The sequence below is a fragment of the Rhipicephalus sanguineus genome, unplaced genomic scaffold (genome assembly GCF_013339695.2).
Source record: "Rhipicephalus sanguineus isolate Rsan-2018 unplaced genomic scaffold, BIME_Rsan_1.4 Seq374, whole genome shotgun sequence".
In the NCBI taxonomy this organism is placed as follows: domain Eukaryota; kingdom Metazoa; phylum Arthropoda; class Arachnida; order Ixodida; family Ixodidae; genus Rhipicephalus; species Rhipicephalus sanguineus.
In genome coordinates this window covers 22,269-37,814 of record NW_023615124.1, presented here as the reverse complement: position 1 = coordinate 37,814, position 15,546 = coordinate 22,269, and the positions used below count along the sequence as shown (strand labels likewise).

The 15,546-nt window shown below is 45.9% G+C and overlaps 1 protein-coding gene across 1 annotated transcript; it reads left to right on the top strand.

Moving 5' to 3' along the window:
* Positions 1-6,201: 6,201 nt before the first annotated feature.
* On the top strand, positions 6,202-12,109 carry LOC119377161 (uncharacterized). Its single transcript, XM_037646748.2, has 3 exons — positions 6,202-6,391; positions 7,633-7,741; positions 9,447-12,109. Exons 2-3 carry the CDS (start codon positions 7,650-7,652, stop codon positions 10,789-10,791), a joined length of 1,437 nt encoding a protein of 478 aa, XP_037502676.1. The 5' UTR covers positions 6,202-6,391; positions 7,633-7,649; the 3' UTR covers positions 10,792-12,109.
* Positions 12,110-15,546: the final 3,437 nt, after the last annotated feature.

Genomic DNA, 15,546 nt, shown 5'->3' with positions numbered 1-15,546 from the left:
CTGCAGACTTTTTGATGTTAATCTTCATTTGCCATTCCTGACACCAGTAATGAACACGGCGTAGGGCTTCGTTAAGTGTCTCTTGATCTGATGTTGGATTTATTTCGAGGTATAGGATGCAGTCATCTGCAAAGAGTCAGAATGTTACATTGCTTATGGACGGCAAATCATTTATGTACAAAAGGAATAACATAGGCGCGAGAACACTGCCGTGCAGTACTCCTGATGTGACGGGTTGTGATGAGGATGCTGCATTATGAATTCACACAAACTGTTGCCGATCTGTTAAGTAGTCCTGGATCCAATGAACAATACTGTCACCGAAAACGGAAAGTTTCAAAACTAGCTTTCTCTGCGACACGCAGTCAAATGCCTTGGTAAAATCTAGCAGTACTAGGTCTATTTGTTTCTCGTTGTCAATGGCCAGCGACATGTCATGCACAGACATGCGCAGACATAGGCACAGACATGCGCAGAAGCCTATATATGCCTATGTATGCCAGTATAATGCGCTGCACTAAGTGTTGGATAAACAGTTGAAAGTTTGTGCTCCCCTAAACCCTTTCCCTCGTTATTTCTTTGCTCGAAAAAGCCACAACTGTGGCTTCCACTTGAACATTAACCGACTAGCCCAGCAACGTGTACTTTAGATATGCATTTCACTATTTTGTTTAGTAAAATAGCCAGTTGTGTTTGCAATTTTGTGATTGAAGCTGTACCTTTGTTGGTTCTCCCCGAAACCAAAACCCGTGTTTGGGCACTGCGAGTAATCTTCAGAAATTTCACTGCAAATCTTACTACAAAACACCCCGCAGGGGCGTCTGCGCAAACAGGCGTTTGGTGTGTAGCGACATCACGGACCCGAGCTAACGGGGGGTTTCGACCCCCCGTTAGCTCGGGTTCCTGGGGGTTGAGCCGACGCCGGGTGATTGGACCTTTAAGGCCCCCCGGCAGAGGCAACACACCCCTTTGGCCCCGTCTTCACGTAGACGGCACCCCTGGGCTGACCCACCCAGGGGAAATCGGCAGTCGCCTTTTCCTGTCTCTCTCTCCCCTCATCTTCGTCTCTCTCTCTCTCACTTTAAATCTTTCCTGTCTACTCCTCCCTTCTAGTTACTCCCATATTTCCTGGCGGCAAGGGTTAACCTTGTGTAGGTATCCAACCTTGGATAGTTATATTGGGTTATAGTGACAGCGTACGGCTGGCGCCGTGCAGGCTGTTTGACAAGTCCAGCCGCGTCCCCTTGTTGGGCTCCGTGGTGGGCGGGTCGGCGCTGTTGCCGAACACATTCATCTTTTTATGGCGTCTCAAGCATCCGCTCTTTTTGATCGGTCTCGTAAAAGAGGCCGCACCGAGGCAACCTATCATTTCTCAACGCAGACCACTGTATCATATCCCAAATACTACGTCATTCACAGTGAAGGAACTCCAGTAAGAAAGCTATCCCCGTTTTTGGTGGCCAAGTGCCTAAAGGAAAAGATCGGGCCCACGTACAAAGCTTCTAAAATGTCAAGTGGTGATCTACTCCTCGAACTTGCCGACAAAGACCAAGTGCCGAAACTCTCTGAACTCAACCGTATTGGTGACACAACCATAACAATTTCCGCACACAGATCCCTAAACACCAGCAGGGGAGTAATATCCGAAGAAGATTTCTTGGGTCTAAGCGACGAAGAACTCCTCGAAGGCTTCCAGGACCAAAATGTCATAAAGGTACAGCGAATAGTTATCCGGCGCAACGATCAGGAAGTCCCTACAAAACATGTGATACTGACCTTTCGAACTAGTGAATTGCCCACCTCTCTTGAGGCAGGGTACGTCAAAATAAATGTCAGGCCCTACATTCCTAATCCCAGACGGTGTTTTAAATGCCAAAGGTTCGGACATGCATCCCATTCGTGCAGGGGAAAAGAAACATGTGCAAAATGTAGCGAAAACGACCACAAAACCGAAAACTGCACTTCATCGCCACTTTGTGTCAACTGCAAGGGTGATCACCCAGCGTATTCCCGCTCATGCCCATCATGGAAAAAAGAAAAGGAAGTCATCGCTCTGACCGTCAAAGAAAAAATATCATTCCACGAAGCACGAAAACGCCTGTCTTACCTTTTCCGCAGGAGTTATGCCGATGTGGCGCACGCGGGGGCAGCGCCACAGAGGCCCCAGGAGCCCACCTCGACCACACGCAGTGGTCCCTTGGTGACTCCAAGCGCCCCCTGGTGGAAGCAGCGTCTGCTGCTCCATCCACGTCAAAGGGCCCGCAGACTCCGGTCTCCAAGGGCCCTAAACTCAATCGAATGCCACGGCCTGAGACCGGGTTTCAGCGCCGAATTCTCGATCGTCCAGCGCCTCTGAGAGGGCGATGGAGATCGACCACAAAGCCTCGGTGTCATCGACACCGACTGACAAGCGCTCCCTGGAGCGCGCCAAGCAGGACAAAGTCCCCATCACGACTATCTTCAACAAAAAGCGATAACTCAAATGGTTATCGCTCCTGTATGCTATACAACTGCTCAACATATGTCACCTATACATTTTAAATAACGGAACACTTTACAACTGTATATTTGCTCTTTTTTCTCCATCATGGTTTTCATCGTTCACTGGAACTGCAGAGGGCTACTACATAATTTAGGTGACATAAAATACATCATAAAAGACATCATAAACAAGTACTCACCAATAGCATTATGTTTTCAAGAAACTAACCTAGGCGCAAAACATAAACAAGTCCTTAAGGGGTTTACAGTTTCCCGAAGGGACCGCGAAGGCTGTAGCCGACTTTCGGGAGGTGTAGCTATTGCCGTTCAGTGCGGCACTCCTACCCGATATGTTTAACTAAACACGTCTTTCGAGGCCGTAGCCGTCACCATTTTATCTTACAAAACCATCACCGTTTGTTCTCTCTATATCCCACCCCACACCCATTTTACCACGAGAAACCTAGAAAACCTAATGGAACAGTTACCAAAGCCATTTATTTTAGTGGGAGATTTTAACGCTCATTCTACTCTTTGGGGTAGTGAGAAAACTGATCAAAGAGGGCAGGTCGTTGAAGATTTTGTTTTGTCAAGTGATATCTGTCTTTTAAACTCGGGTGCTTTTACATACTTTTCACCAACCTCACGCACTTTTAGTTATTTAGATCTTGCTCTGTGCTCACCAAGCCTTTTTAACGATCTTAAATGGAATGTCCTCGACACATCATATGGCAGTGACCATCAACCGGCCATCATCAAACTCTTACCAACATACGAAACTCTAGCTACCAAGCCACGACGGTGGAAATTACAACTCGCGAACTGGCCGCTTTTTACTGAGAACGCGAAGCTCGAAGATGTCTTTTTACCGGAACTTCTATAGAGGAATTGAACGAAAGGTTTATAGAAGTTTAATTACAGCGGCAGAAAAGGCGATACCACAATCGTCCGGTATCGTGCGAAAAAAATTAAATCCCTGGTGGACGAAAGAATGTACCGAAGCGAAAAAACAGCAAAACAAGGCCTGGGGAAACTTACGAAGGTACCCGACGTATAGCAACCTCGTGATCTATAAACAGGCAAAAGCCAAAGCACGATTTATTCGTAGGCAAGCGGAGAAGTGCTCATGGCAAAAGTACATATCATCAATTAATAGTTCCCCCGCAGGGGCGTCTGCGCAAGCAGGCGTTTGGTGTGTAGCGACACCACGGACCCGAGCTAACGGGGGGGTTTCGGCTCTCTCCCACGCCTAGCCGTGCGTGGCATTGCCGTGTCCGGGGAAAAGGGGATCCTGGGGGTTGAGCCGACGCCGGGTGATTGGACCTTTAAGGCCCCCCGGCAGAGGCAACACACCCCTTTGGCCCCGGCTTCACGTAGACGGCACCCCTGGGCTGACCCACCAGGGGAATTCGGCAGTCGCCTTTTCCTGTTTCTCTCTCCTTCATCTTCGTCTTTTCTCTCACTTTTAAACTTTCCTGTCTACTTCTCCCTTCTCGTTACTTCCGATTTTTCCTAGCGGCAAGGGTTAACCGTGTGTGGCTCCCAACCTTGGGTAGACCATATTAGGTTATAGTGACGGCGTACTGCTGGCGTTGCGCAGACTTTTACATGTTCTGCCACGTCCCCCTGTTGGGCTCCGTGGTGGGTGGTAGGCGCCGTTGCCGAACAAGCGACTTTTTCCATGGGACCCTCGAACCCCTCTTCCACAGATCGTGCCCCAAAAAGGGTACGCACCGATGCATCTGAATCTTTTGGCCCAAAAACAACGACACTTTTCCGAAATACCACGTGGTTCACTGTGAACAATCATCTGAAAAAGCCAGAGCCATTTCACCTTTTCTTGTTGCTAAGTGCTTGAAAGACACCATAGGAACGGGATATAAGGCCACAAGGATGGCAAGCGGGGACCTACTCCTCGAATTAAAAGACAAGGCACAGTACCTTAATTTGTCACATCTAGTCGCGTTTGGAAACATCCCGTCTCTGTGAGCGCGCACGGACCATGAACACTGTCAAAGGCGTAGTGTCCGATGAGGACCTGATTGGCCTCAGCGAGGAAGAACTTCTAGATGGATGGAAAGATTCAAATGTCACTCATGTCCAAAGGATCAAGATAAGGGCGACAACACAGAAATACTGACCAAGCATTTGATACTTACTTTTGCCTCCAGCACACTACCCGAGACCATAGAAACCGGCTACGTCAAGCTTGCTGTACGACCTTTCATACCAAACCCGCGGCGATGCTTTAAATGTCAAAGATTTGGTCACGCGTCTCAAAGCTGCCGAGGGCAGCTCACTTGTGCAAAATGCGGAACGACGGGTCATTCTGTTGATGACTGCGCTGGCGATGGGACTCACTGCGCGAACTGTGAAGGTGATCACCCTGCGTACTCCAGGGCCTGCCCGGCCTGGAAGAAAGAGAAAGAAATACTCACGATAAAAGTAAAAGAAAACATATCGTTCCGCGAAGCACGACAGCGAGTTTCATCGTCATTTCCAGCAAGAACATCTTTTGCCGAAGTGGTGCGACGGGGGGCAGCACCACAACGGCCTATCGCGGTTGCCCGGACCACTCGCAGTGGGCCGAGGCAAACGCCACCCGCCCCCATGGTGGGAGCAGCGAAGGCTGCCCCGCCTACTCTGAATCTGACCACACCGGCGGCCACTACAAGCTCCAGCACCGTAGAGGCCAAGGAGAGCACATCGCCCTCCGGCTCGGTGGCGTCCAAGACTTCGTCACACCAGGCGAAGTCCCCACCTGCCAAGCCAGAGATCCCGGCGACTCCAGGGTCGTCGGGTCTCACGACCACGCCTCGCCAGGCGAGGTCGGACAAACAAGCCAGCAGCTCGCATACGCGGGCGTCCAGTGCCTCAAACGAGCAATGGACACAACTCCGGTGCCTCTGGTACCGAAAGAGCGGCGTAGCTCCCTGGAGCGCGCCAAGAAAACAAAAAGCCGATAATGAGCCGACGACGGCCTGCTACTTGAGCTCTAAATTTCGACCTAAACAACACCCACTTCCTTCTCGTACACACAGCACTACCTGATATCCAATATGGAAGCACAAATTATACAATGGAACGTGAGAGGACTGCTTAGAAATCTCGACGATGTCCAAGAACTCTTACACAAACATACACCAAAGGTGCGGTGTGTACAAGAAACACACTTAAAATCCAAACACACGAACTTTCTACGCAGCTACTACATTATTTTCCGGAAGGACCGGGATGACGCCATCGCGCCATCCGGGGTTGTAGCCGTTATAGTTAATCAAGGAGTAGCATGCACACATTTACCACTTCGAACTTCCCTTGAGGCAGTGGCTGTTCGAGCGGTTCTTTTGAACAAACTCGTCACCATTTGCTCTCTCTATATGCCTCCACATTACCAACTGCAAAAACATGAATTTCAGTCTTTAATAGATGAGCTCCCTGAACCTTACCTTGTACTTGGGGACTTTAATGCGCATAGCTGTCTATGGGGTGACTCCCGCTGCGACGCGCGAGGTCGTCTAATTGAACAGTTCCTTTTCTCTTCCGGCACGTGTCTCTTGAATAAAAAAGAGCCAACATACTATAGCCTTGCGAACAATACCTACTCGTCCATAGACCTCAGCATCACATCTCCATCACTTCTGCCCCTTCTAACATGGAAAGTCATTAATAATCCCTATGGAAGTGACCATTTTCCTATAGTTCTGAGCACCCCAATAGACCGATGTCACCGAGCATACTGCGCATGCGCAAGCTCGACGACGACTGACCGGCCGCCATCTTAGTTGTAGTTCTCGGAGCGCTTGTGCCGCTGCGGTTTGCAGGACTCTCCGATCAACTTGCGCCGTGTGAAGAAAATCGACTTCGATCAACATCGCATGTGCTTGACATTACTACTCAGACCTTCTAGGTAAGTGTTTCAACGAAGCTTATTCTTTCTTACAGCGTAGTTTATAAAATATCACGCTATATTGCACAGCTGTAGCGGCCGGATCGGCCCGGCATAAACCGACGAGCCGGCGTGGTCTTTCCGTGCATTTATTCTGAAACAGAGAGGTTTGTGACCCTGAGCTGGTCGTCAGTTAACGTTTAGATTATGTAAGTGGTGTAGTCAACGTAAGGCAATGTAAAGGTAGTTGCCAAAGGCTGTATGGGCCGCTTCGCGGAAGTGAGAAGCATCGCGCTGATCGTATTTCGCTGCATTAGCGACGGGCATTTGCTAAACACATTCCGAGTGTGGTGCAGTTGGAGCTTTCCGAGCACTGAAAAACCGAGCAGTAAAGACGCACGGAAGTGCAGGTCCGATATGTTGTCGCTGTGTTGCGCGCTCGATTCTGCCGTTCTTGTAATGCGCCCTTAGCGGTCAGCTGATCCCGCCGATTACGCGCGCCTACGTACCGTCGCTCTGACCACCACCCAGGCGATACGCAACAAGGAGAAATATAGGAAATGGAAAGGCTGCTTTACATATTAGATTATCGTGACGCGCAGCCGAGAACGCCTGTGTAGTGGGTGGCGAAATGCCGATTTGTCTAGTTCGCTATCATGCAGCCGTCTCTGCTGCATCGGTCATCATGGGTAGCTAGCCACTGACTGGAATGTGCTAAGAAAAATTTGTCGCTCGCGGAGAAACGTGCTCGCCCAAGCACTTGAAATTTTACGGAGCCGTAGTTCGTGCCGCGTTCGTGCTGCATCGGTTATCATGGGTAGCTAGCCACTGATGGGCATGTGCTTTAAGGGCTAAGAAAAATTCGTCGCTCACGGAAAAACGTGCTCGCCCAAGCACTTGAAATTTTACGGAACCGTAGTTCGTGCCGCGTTCGTGCTGCATCATCATTCCTTTTGCATTGATGGTTATTGTGTATGGATAGTTTGTTGCTAGCACTTTCCAAAAGCAGCTACGTTTTCAGTGGAGCTTTGTTTGTGGAAGACGACCAAGTTAGCACTTTAAGCAGCATATGGCTGTGGGAGTTAGCTGCATGTGTGCTGGTCCTCGTAGTGTGGTCATCTAAGAGTACGGTTGAAACAGTAAGAATAATCACGCCATATAAACCTTTGGCTTATGAAATTTTATTATATGACAAGCTCATAAAAGTGTGTTAGCACTTGACTATGGTAGGTTGCAGTATGCTAAATATTGTTTTGTCGCAGGCCTGTATATCGTGATCATGGCATGTAGACCTATAACCGACAACCAGGAAAAGTGGACCAGTCAGACAAAGTCACTGAACCCATTCTTTGGAAAAGAACACATCTATAGGTATGTACAACATTGTGTTAAAATGGAACCAATTTATAAATAAGCCGAGACATGGGTTAAAGCTTGTTTTTCAGTGCGTCCCCTTGCCAGAACACATAAGTAACCTTTCTTAGGGTGATTATGCCACCACAAAATGTTTGTTGACAAATAACACCTATGAAATTTCTCCTTCAAGCACGTTGAGGAGCAAAATTATGACATGGCAATGAATGTAGAAATAATCTGAGCCTTTCGGAACAATAACGAAAATATGAAATAGTATGTGCCAACTTTTTGAATGCCACGGGGCTTTTAAGACAGACAGCATTCGTTAACTTTCAGCTCTTGCACGCAGCAGCTTGACTTAAATGACATTGAATTTTCAGCAAGCACATCCACAGAGTGGTATAAACATCTGCATGGCACATATCATTACCTAATTATTTATTTGGACCTGTTGTAGCATCACAAGGACATTTTTTCAGGGAGGTTACAGAGTAACAAACACCTGTATACAAAAAGTGCAGTGCAAGAATTTAATATTTTACTACAAAGATGAAAAAAAAGGGATGACAAATAGGAAGGATTTGAACACAAACAAAACTGGAAGCACAGAAAGAGAAAAAACAACTACATAATAAACCTACAAAAAGGGGCAGGTCATGAAAGCATCCGGCAAACAGTCAGTGTGTGCAACATAAAACTGCACTTACACACTGCAAAATAATAAGCTTGCTTAACGAGTGAGTGCTCCAAATCTGCTGGACATGCCAGGTAATGTCCTGTCATGTAGTACCAGAATGTGTCGCAAACTATGGGAGGCCTACTATCAGCAAACAGTGTCTGACACACGCGCATGATTCCACTTAATCCTTCAGCATTCCTCAAAAATGTGAGAGTTCATAAAGGCACGTGGAAACCTGCCAGCACACTGCGAGTTTGGAGTAAGCCAGTTAAGTCTGTGACATAATAAAAAATCCTCACACTGGTCTTTTCTCATTTACTGAAGCGCTGCTGCGTCAAATGCTGACGTTTCAGACATTCTCAAGGATTGAGCTTTCACTCTGACAGAAATTGTTTGCCTTCTGTGTTCCCAGTTTGCTTTTAGTGTATTCTAGACATAGGTCGGCAAACTCACTCATGAGTCAGCTCAGTCCAACTCACTCAGACTCAGATCGAGCCATGAGTCTGAGTTTGAGTGAGTCCGGGGGAGTAAAATTTTCGTGAGTGTGAGTACGAGTGAGTCCGGTTGGGAAAAAAAATTTCGTGTGAGTGAGTCCAGTTCAGGAAAAATTTTGGCAAGCCTCAGCCTGAGGGAGCCCTAAGCGCAATATATAAATTGTGAGTGAGTCTGAGTGAGCTCCATGTTTTTTGCCGACCTATGATTGCAGATATATAACTGTGTTTGCAGTGTTGAGCTGCGGGTAGGTGCTTGTCCTTGGTCAGTAGCTTGTTATCGCTTATGCTTTACCAGCTGGATTGATTCATTAACTCAGTTGTTCAGCACAGTACACTGTGACAAAAGGCAGAGAGAGAGAGATACTGTTTTATGAAGCTTGAGGGGTCATTTACCACACAATTATAATCTTTCAGAACAGTTCTTGAACTCCAGTTATAAGTTGCAATTCCATAAAAATGGTATTATTCATTTTATTTATCTTTCCAGGTGTACATCTGCACTCAATAAGTTGCACACCATATGCTGACATTATAATATTTCATGCAGGTACATAGAAAGCAAAGGTGCTCAAAAACATCGAGATGCTGGGATACGCCTCTTCACTTCAGGACATTTGCAGAAGCTGCAGTTTTTGGAAGGCAGTGGTGCAGAGACCGTTGTACGTGCAGAAGTGCTAGCTTCCATGACTACTAGGACCCTGTACAAGGCATCCATCAAGTTGTATAAATGTGATGGTGAGGTAGTTTCGGGGAGCTGCACCTGCGTTGCAGGCAAAGGTGCAGTGTGCAAGCACATCTGCTGTGTCTTGTATGGTTTAATGTACATTGCACAGCATGATCTGGCATCTGTGCCAGACTCTCTCTCGTGCACAGAGACAGAAAGACAGTGGTACCACCCCAGAGACCCCAGGAAGGTCACGGAAGATTTTGAGAATGTAGTCTTTTCCAAGGACACCTGCGACAGGATCAGCTGTGCACCAGAACGACACCAAAAACGAATTCAGTATTCATCTTTGAAAGCAGACAGAAAGGTGATGAAAACACCCAGCCTGATAAACTTGCATGGCAATCTTAAGAAATGCGGCCTCGACTGCTTTGCCGACATTCTCGAGGCAAACGACTTCTTGCCCGTGAGAATTGCAGAAACAGCAAATTGTGCTGAAGAAGACAAAGGAATGCCGAAACGATGGCTTGATGCTGTAAAAGCTGGAAGTGCAGTCCAGTACACAGTTAATGACGTGAATGCTGTGGAGAATGCCACAAGGCTCCAGAGTGGATCACCCATGTGGCATCATTACCGGAAAGGAATTATAACTGCATCATCGGCGCATAGAGTGTACACATGGGTGAATAGTACGTGCAAAAGAAAGATGGGGCCCCATGATGTGCGCTCTCTGCTAAGCACTATCATGGGTAAGAAAGTGCGTGCTACTTATGCCATGAAGCGGGGCCTTTTATGCGAAGACAGCGCAAGGAAGGCCTTCCTTGAAAAAAATAAACAGCACGTGGACATCGACGTGAGGCAGTGTGGTCTTTTTTTATGCCGCAACCATCCTTTCCTTGGGGCAAGCCCAGACGGAATCGCTACATGCAGTTGTTGTGCACCACGCCTTTTGGAGATCAAAAGCCCCATGAGAATTGATGCATTTTGCAAGAATGAACTGCGTGGTGGATGCCTCAAAGCCAGCAGCAGGTATTTTACCCAGGTGCAGACACAAATGGGGGTTACCGGTCTGAAGAGTTGTGTCCTCTTCGTGTACAGTGAAGAAAAGTGTGTGCAAGTTCCTGTACTTTTTGATGAGGCATTCTTCACTGAGCTGGTGAAGTGCTGCAAGTTTTTTGCTGACCAGTACCTGGTGCCTTATTTCTCTGGAAATTGGCAGCTTTCTTAATCAGTGTAAATTTACTGTTCCTCTTTGTCATCCCTTTCTGCATGATTTATATTCTGCTGGTGTATGATGTACTATGCGTAATCTCACTTTAATGACGTGTGCAGAAAATTATCCTCGGTACTAATATATCCCATGTATCATGTATCTGGCCGAGGAGTGGCACAAAGCTGCTACATAGCAGCTCTCTATCTGTAATAATAAGTGTTGGGGCTTAATGTCCCAAAACCACGATATGATTATGAGACACGCCGTAGTGGAGCGCTCTGGAAATTTCGGCCACTTGGGGTTCTTCAACGTGCACCCAAATCTAAGTACACAGGCCTCAGGCATTTTCACCTCCATAGAAAATGCATTGTGTAACACAAGAAACTGCGAACATGCATCGTTCAAGCTGGTTTATGCGAGGAATACCCCAATGACGTTCAGTGCAATGTGGCCAAATGTCACCAACAAAGCCAATCTTGATCTCACAATTTATCTACAAATGAGCCAAAGAAGCAAGACTGCTTGCCCTCCTGCATATCAAGACCCAACAAAGGATTGACACTCATTACTTCAATGTTCAACGATGCCACAAGGACTACCAACTGGTTTGGATTATGGACCTTGATACGACATAGCGAGAACCATTTGTGATGGTACTTAGGACCTTGCGATGTATGTGGACATATTGGTGTACTGGACTATGATGTCATGCTTGGTGGCATGACGGAAGAACTGTTCCTGCGTGCTACCTGAAGTTTGCCATCTGCTGCAGCCCATGCGATTATTTATTTTTATGTGACCTGCTCATATTACCACTGCTCAGCACAAAGCATGTGTCTTGCCACTATCTCTGTACTGCAAGTGTTTTTTGCCTGCACTGTGAATAATATATTTTCTCACCACAAGTACACCCCAATAAACAACTCATTCTGTACTGGTTAGATTGTTTGCGTCTTCACCGACACAACCACGTGAACAGTAATTTTGTTTGAAAGAAAAACCGTAGAAAAAGCTTTATTCCTAACTGTAGGAGGTCGAACGTGTCTTCGCTTTGAGCGCCTAAGAATGGTTTTGTCTTTCGTTAAAGTTTCAAGATGTTGAGACACTTACACTAGCAGCAACGTTTAGATAAAGCAATGAAACTGTACATAGGAGAGTATTCACTTTATTATTCAGAGGGCATTAACGCATAATTTACAAGAGGTGGACAGAAACAAAGTAAACACAGTTATCTTGTACTGGCATAGTTCAAGCAGCTCATGAGCACAGAGGGAGACTGTTGGATCATGTGTGGGAACACTGATAATTTAATTGTACGCTGAAATTCTTTCATATGGCAGCCACTGGTTGAACATATATCAAAGAAGTTATCACACATGTGCGTAACGTGCATAGCAGTGCGTAAACCTTTCCTGCAATCAACAGTGCAAGGACATATTGATACATTAATGCAAGACATCACTTAGGCAACGAACAGTCCCTGAACATCATTGCTGACAGTCTCTTGAAAGTGCTGGTCACTGTGCCATCACTTTCACAAAACAAGCAAATACATCACTTTCCTTCTAGCGCATGCCCTTGTTTGATCATGCAGAAGTATTCAGATGTCTGAATGAAAAAGTGCTAGCTAACTGAAAACATGTGAGGTTAGGACATGAGTGCTAATCTCGCATATTAATAAATACAGTAAAATCTTGTTAATTTGAAAGCCATTAATTCGTAAAATCAGATAATTCAGGCGCGCTCTCTGGTCCCGGCCAGCATAAGTGTTGTTTAATGGAATCAAACCCTCCTTAATTCGGTCATGATTGGCCGCAACCCGGTTAATTCGGACGATTCTCAAAGCGCACCCCACACGAAGCACCACAATCGTGTGGTGCAAAGGAGCGACAACAGTGTTCGCAGGCAACCGAAACGAGGTGGTGCAATCTGCATCACTACTGCCATCAGCGTGAACTGTATGGGAACAATGTTTCCAGTTAATTTTGAGGTAGCACGTTTCGGGTTAGTGAAGACAGGAAGGTCGTGAGCCGCGGTTACATTGTAGACAAGGTCACAAGTGGCGAAAATTACTGCTTTTAAACTGCTCTTATGAAAAGTGCAGGATTTACTTATTCGTCAAGAAAATAGAAGTGTATTGACATTACACACACTTAATTTTTTTTCTTGATACTTTCGATAATTCAGAATTTAGTCAATTCGGATATTTTTTTCGGTCCTGTGAGATATGAATCAACAAGCTTTTGCTGTACAAATTTTTACGGGAAGATCAAGGAGCAGAGACGCACACAATGGAGCCACTGAAACAAGAGTTTGGCATTAACTTTTGACAATGTCTAAATTTTCCTGACCATCTCAAAAAGCAGTTTTTCTAGTGTTCAGCTGGGTGTAGTTTTCAGCAAAGGTGAATCAATGAAGTTAGACAACAGGGCACAGATCTGCCACACTTTGTTGAGTTGTTCAGCCATACTGTTTGGGAAAATCTGTGATAGTATTCTGAAGGTTTTCACCCTCCTGATGACTCTCTCAACATGTATTCGCACGCTTGCGATTCGTCTTGTTTCCTCTTCGTCTTTTTCTGACAGCTGCGGCCGTCCACCCATAAAAGGAGGAATGTTGAGACCTAACGAACGTGTCTTACATTCATCTGCAATAGTGAATCCCCTATCGGCCATGATGCTGCGCCCAGGAGTGAATTTATCTAAGATTCCACAGTGATTGGTCAAGGCCTTGTCCGACAAACGGCCAGGTGCTAGGTCCGAGACAAATGTCACAAATCCGTTGGGGCTGCAAACAATCAGTCCCTTGGCGGTATTGTGCTTCTTGTACAACGAATACGTCTCACTTTGAACGCGAAAAGATGACGGTGTTTCAATGAAGATCTCTGTGCAGTCGAGGATACCGTCCACGGTGTTGAATCCCTTGGAAAGGAAGGCTTGTGGGCGATACTTGTCACACAGATCTGGTGGCATCCATGTGGGCACCTGCATCATGCGATAAAAAAAAAGCTTCTTCATTCCACAGAACCATGTTTGTGTGGATAACACCATGGCAAAATATAAAGCATCAAAAGTACTCACTTATATTCAATTTAAAATATGCCTTAAAACTGAATTTGTGAGAAGCGACAACATGCAACTCTCCCGAACTGCTGCTCTTGTGAACAGAGCTCGGGAAGTCAGTCTACATTTTCATTTTGAAGCAGTGCAACAAATAGGCACAGAGAAGTGAAGACACGAGTGCCGACACTTGTACAATATACGGAATGATGCTTATTGTTTATGGCGTTTTTGCAATAAGCTTTGTTTCCCAAATAATTAGTATATTGGCACATATCCATTTCGTATATAATTTTGTAAAATTTTTCCTTAACGCTTCAGTTAAGAGAGGACTGGTGTCATCCCTTCTTTATACATTCGTGGTCCGCCTCGGTGGTACAGTGGCTATGGTGCTCGGCAGCTGACCCAAAGGTCGCGGGTTCGATCCCGGCCGCGACGGTCGCACTTTGGTGGAGGCGAAATGGTTGAGGCCTGTGTACTGTGTGATGTCAGTGCATGTTAAAGAACACCAGATGGTCAAAATTTCTGGAACCCTCTACTACGGTCTCTCATAACCATATCGTGGTTTTGGGACGTAAAACCCCAGATATTATTATTGTACATTTGTGACACTGCTACATCATTACACTTGCATGATTACATCCTTATTTTCAGTTGACGTTGTGCATAAACTTGTTTGCGGTGTCACGTTTTTATTTATTAAACTTATTTGCATTGAGGAAAGAAATACTCTACTGCATCGCAGCACAAAAATAATGACTTACATGAACCAATATGACAGCAAAAGCTCACAAGTAACGCCCTTCCCACAATTGCCAACCAGCCGCTGTGAACGGCACGCATGTTATTCTTAAGTCACATTTTCAATATTTCTGTCCACTGCCATGCAAATGAGACACAAATTATTTTCTGCTGAAAAGAATACATCTAAATCGAGGCGTTCTTCCTACCTTCTTCATGCGATCAGACATATGGATCTATGGAATTAGCAACTGGCTTATCCATAGAGCTAGATTCTGTAGGCATGACACCTTTCCCTTCCAACTTGAACTCTCGTATTCTTTCTCTGAAAAAAAAACCAGTCCAATCTCTGGATAATTTGACAACCAAGATCAAGGCAGTTTCACTCATTCTGTATAGGCACAACAAGTCCAAGCTTCATTCGAAGAGCATCACGCATGGTGATCATGGTGCCCGCGCAAAACTCGTTGCAGCCACCGGCTAACCGTGGTGTCAACCAGCAGCCATACGCTCAGGTGTTCCCTTTAACAGTGTATTGCTGTGTACATGCATTGTGTAGCTGAAATAGCACACATACACTGTTTAGTTGGCAATATTGTATTGCAGGCTGAAATCTATCGTATTCTCACAACACATCTTGAAAGTGCCTACGAGTATCAATAACTTCAGACATTCCGTTAGGTTGTACCACACCATGGACTAGACTTTTTCTCACATCAATGTGAAAATAGGCGTCTTTTATACAAATAACGTAGTAACGATGATTATGTGACTGTCAACTTAAAAGTGTTTTTGCATACCTGGCGTAGCTTGTTGTGGAAGTCAAGCCAGGTTACCCATAGGCGGGACACCGTGCTCTCCGACACATCAAACCTGTAAATGAAGAGAGACTTCCACAATGTTCTGTCTTGTATCATATTAAAACAATGCAAGAAGCAGCTAGAAGATGGAGGGTTGAAGTGACGGGCAC

What these genes read in the sequence shown, in the direction of transcription:
- LOC119377161 (XM_037646748.2), top strand. Translation starts at nt 7,650, where the DNA reads ATGGCATGTAGACCTATAACCGACAACCAGGAAAAGTGGACCAGTCAG. An exon ending in GGAAAAGAACACATCTATAG is followed by an intron (nt 7,742 to 9,446) that starts GTATGTACAACA and finishes TATTTCATGCAG; the next exon opens with GTACATAGAAAGCAAAGGTG.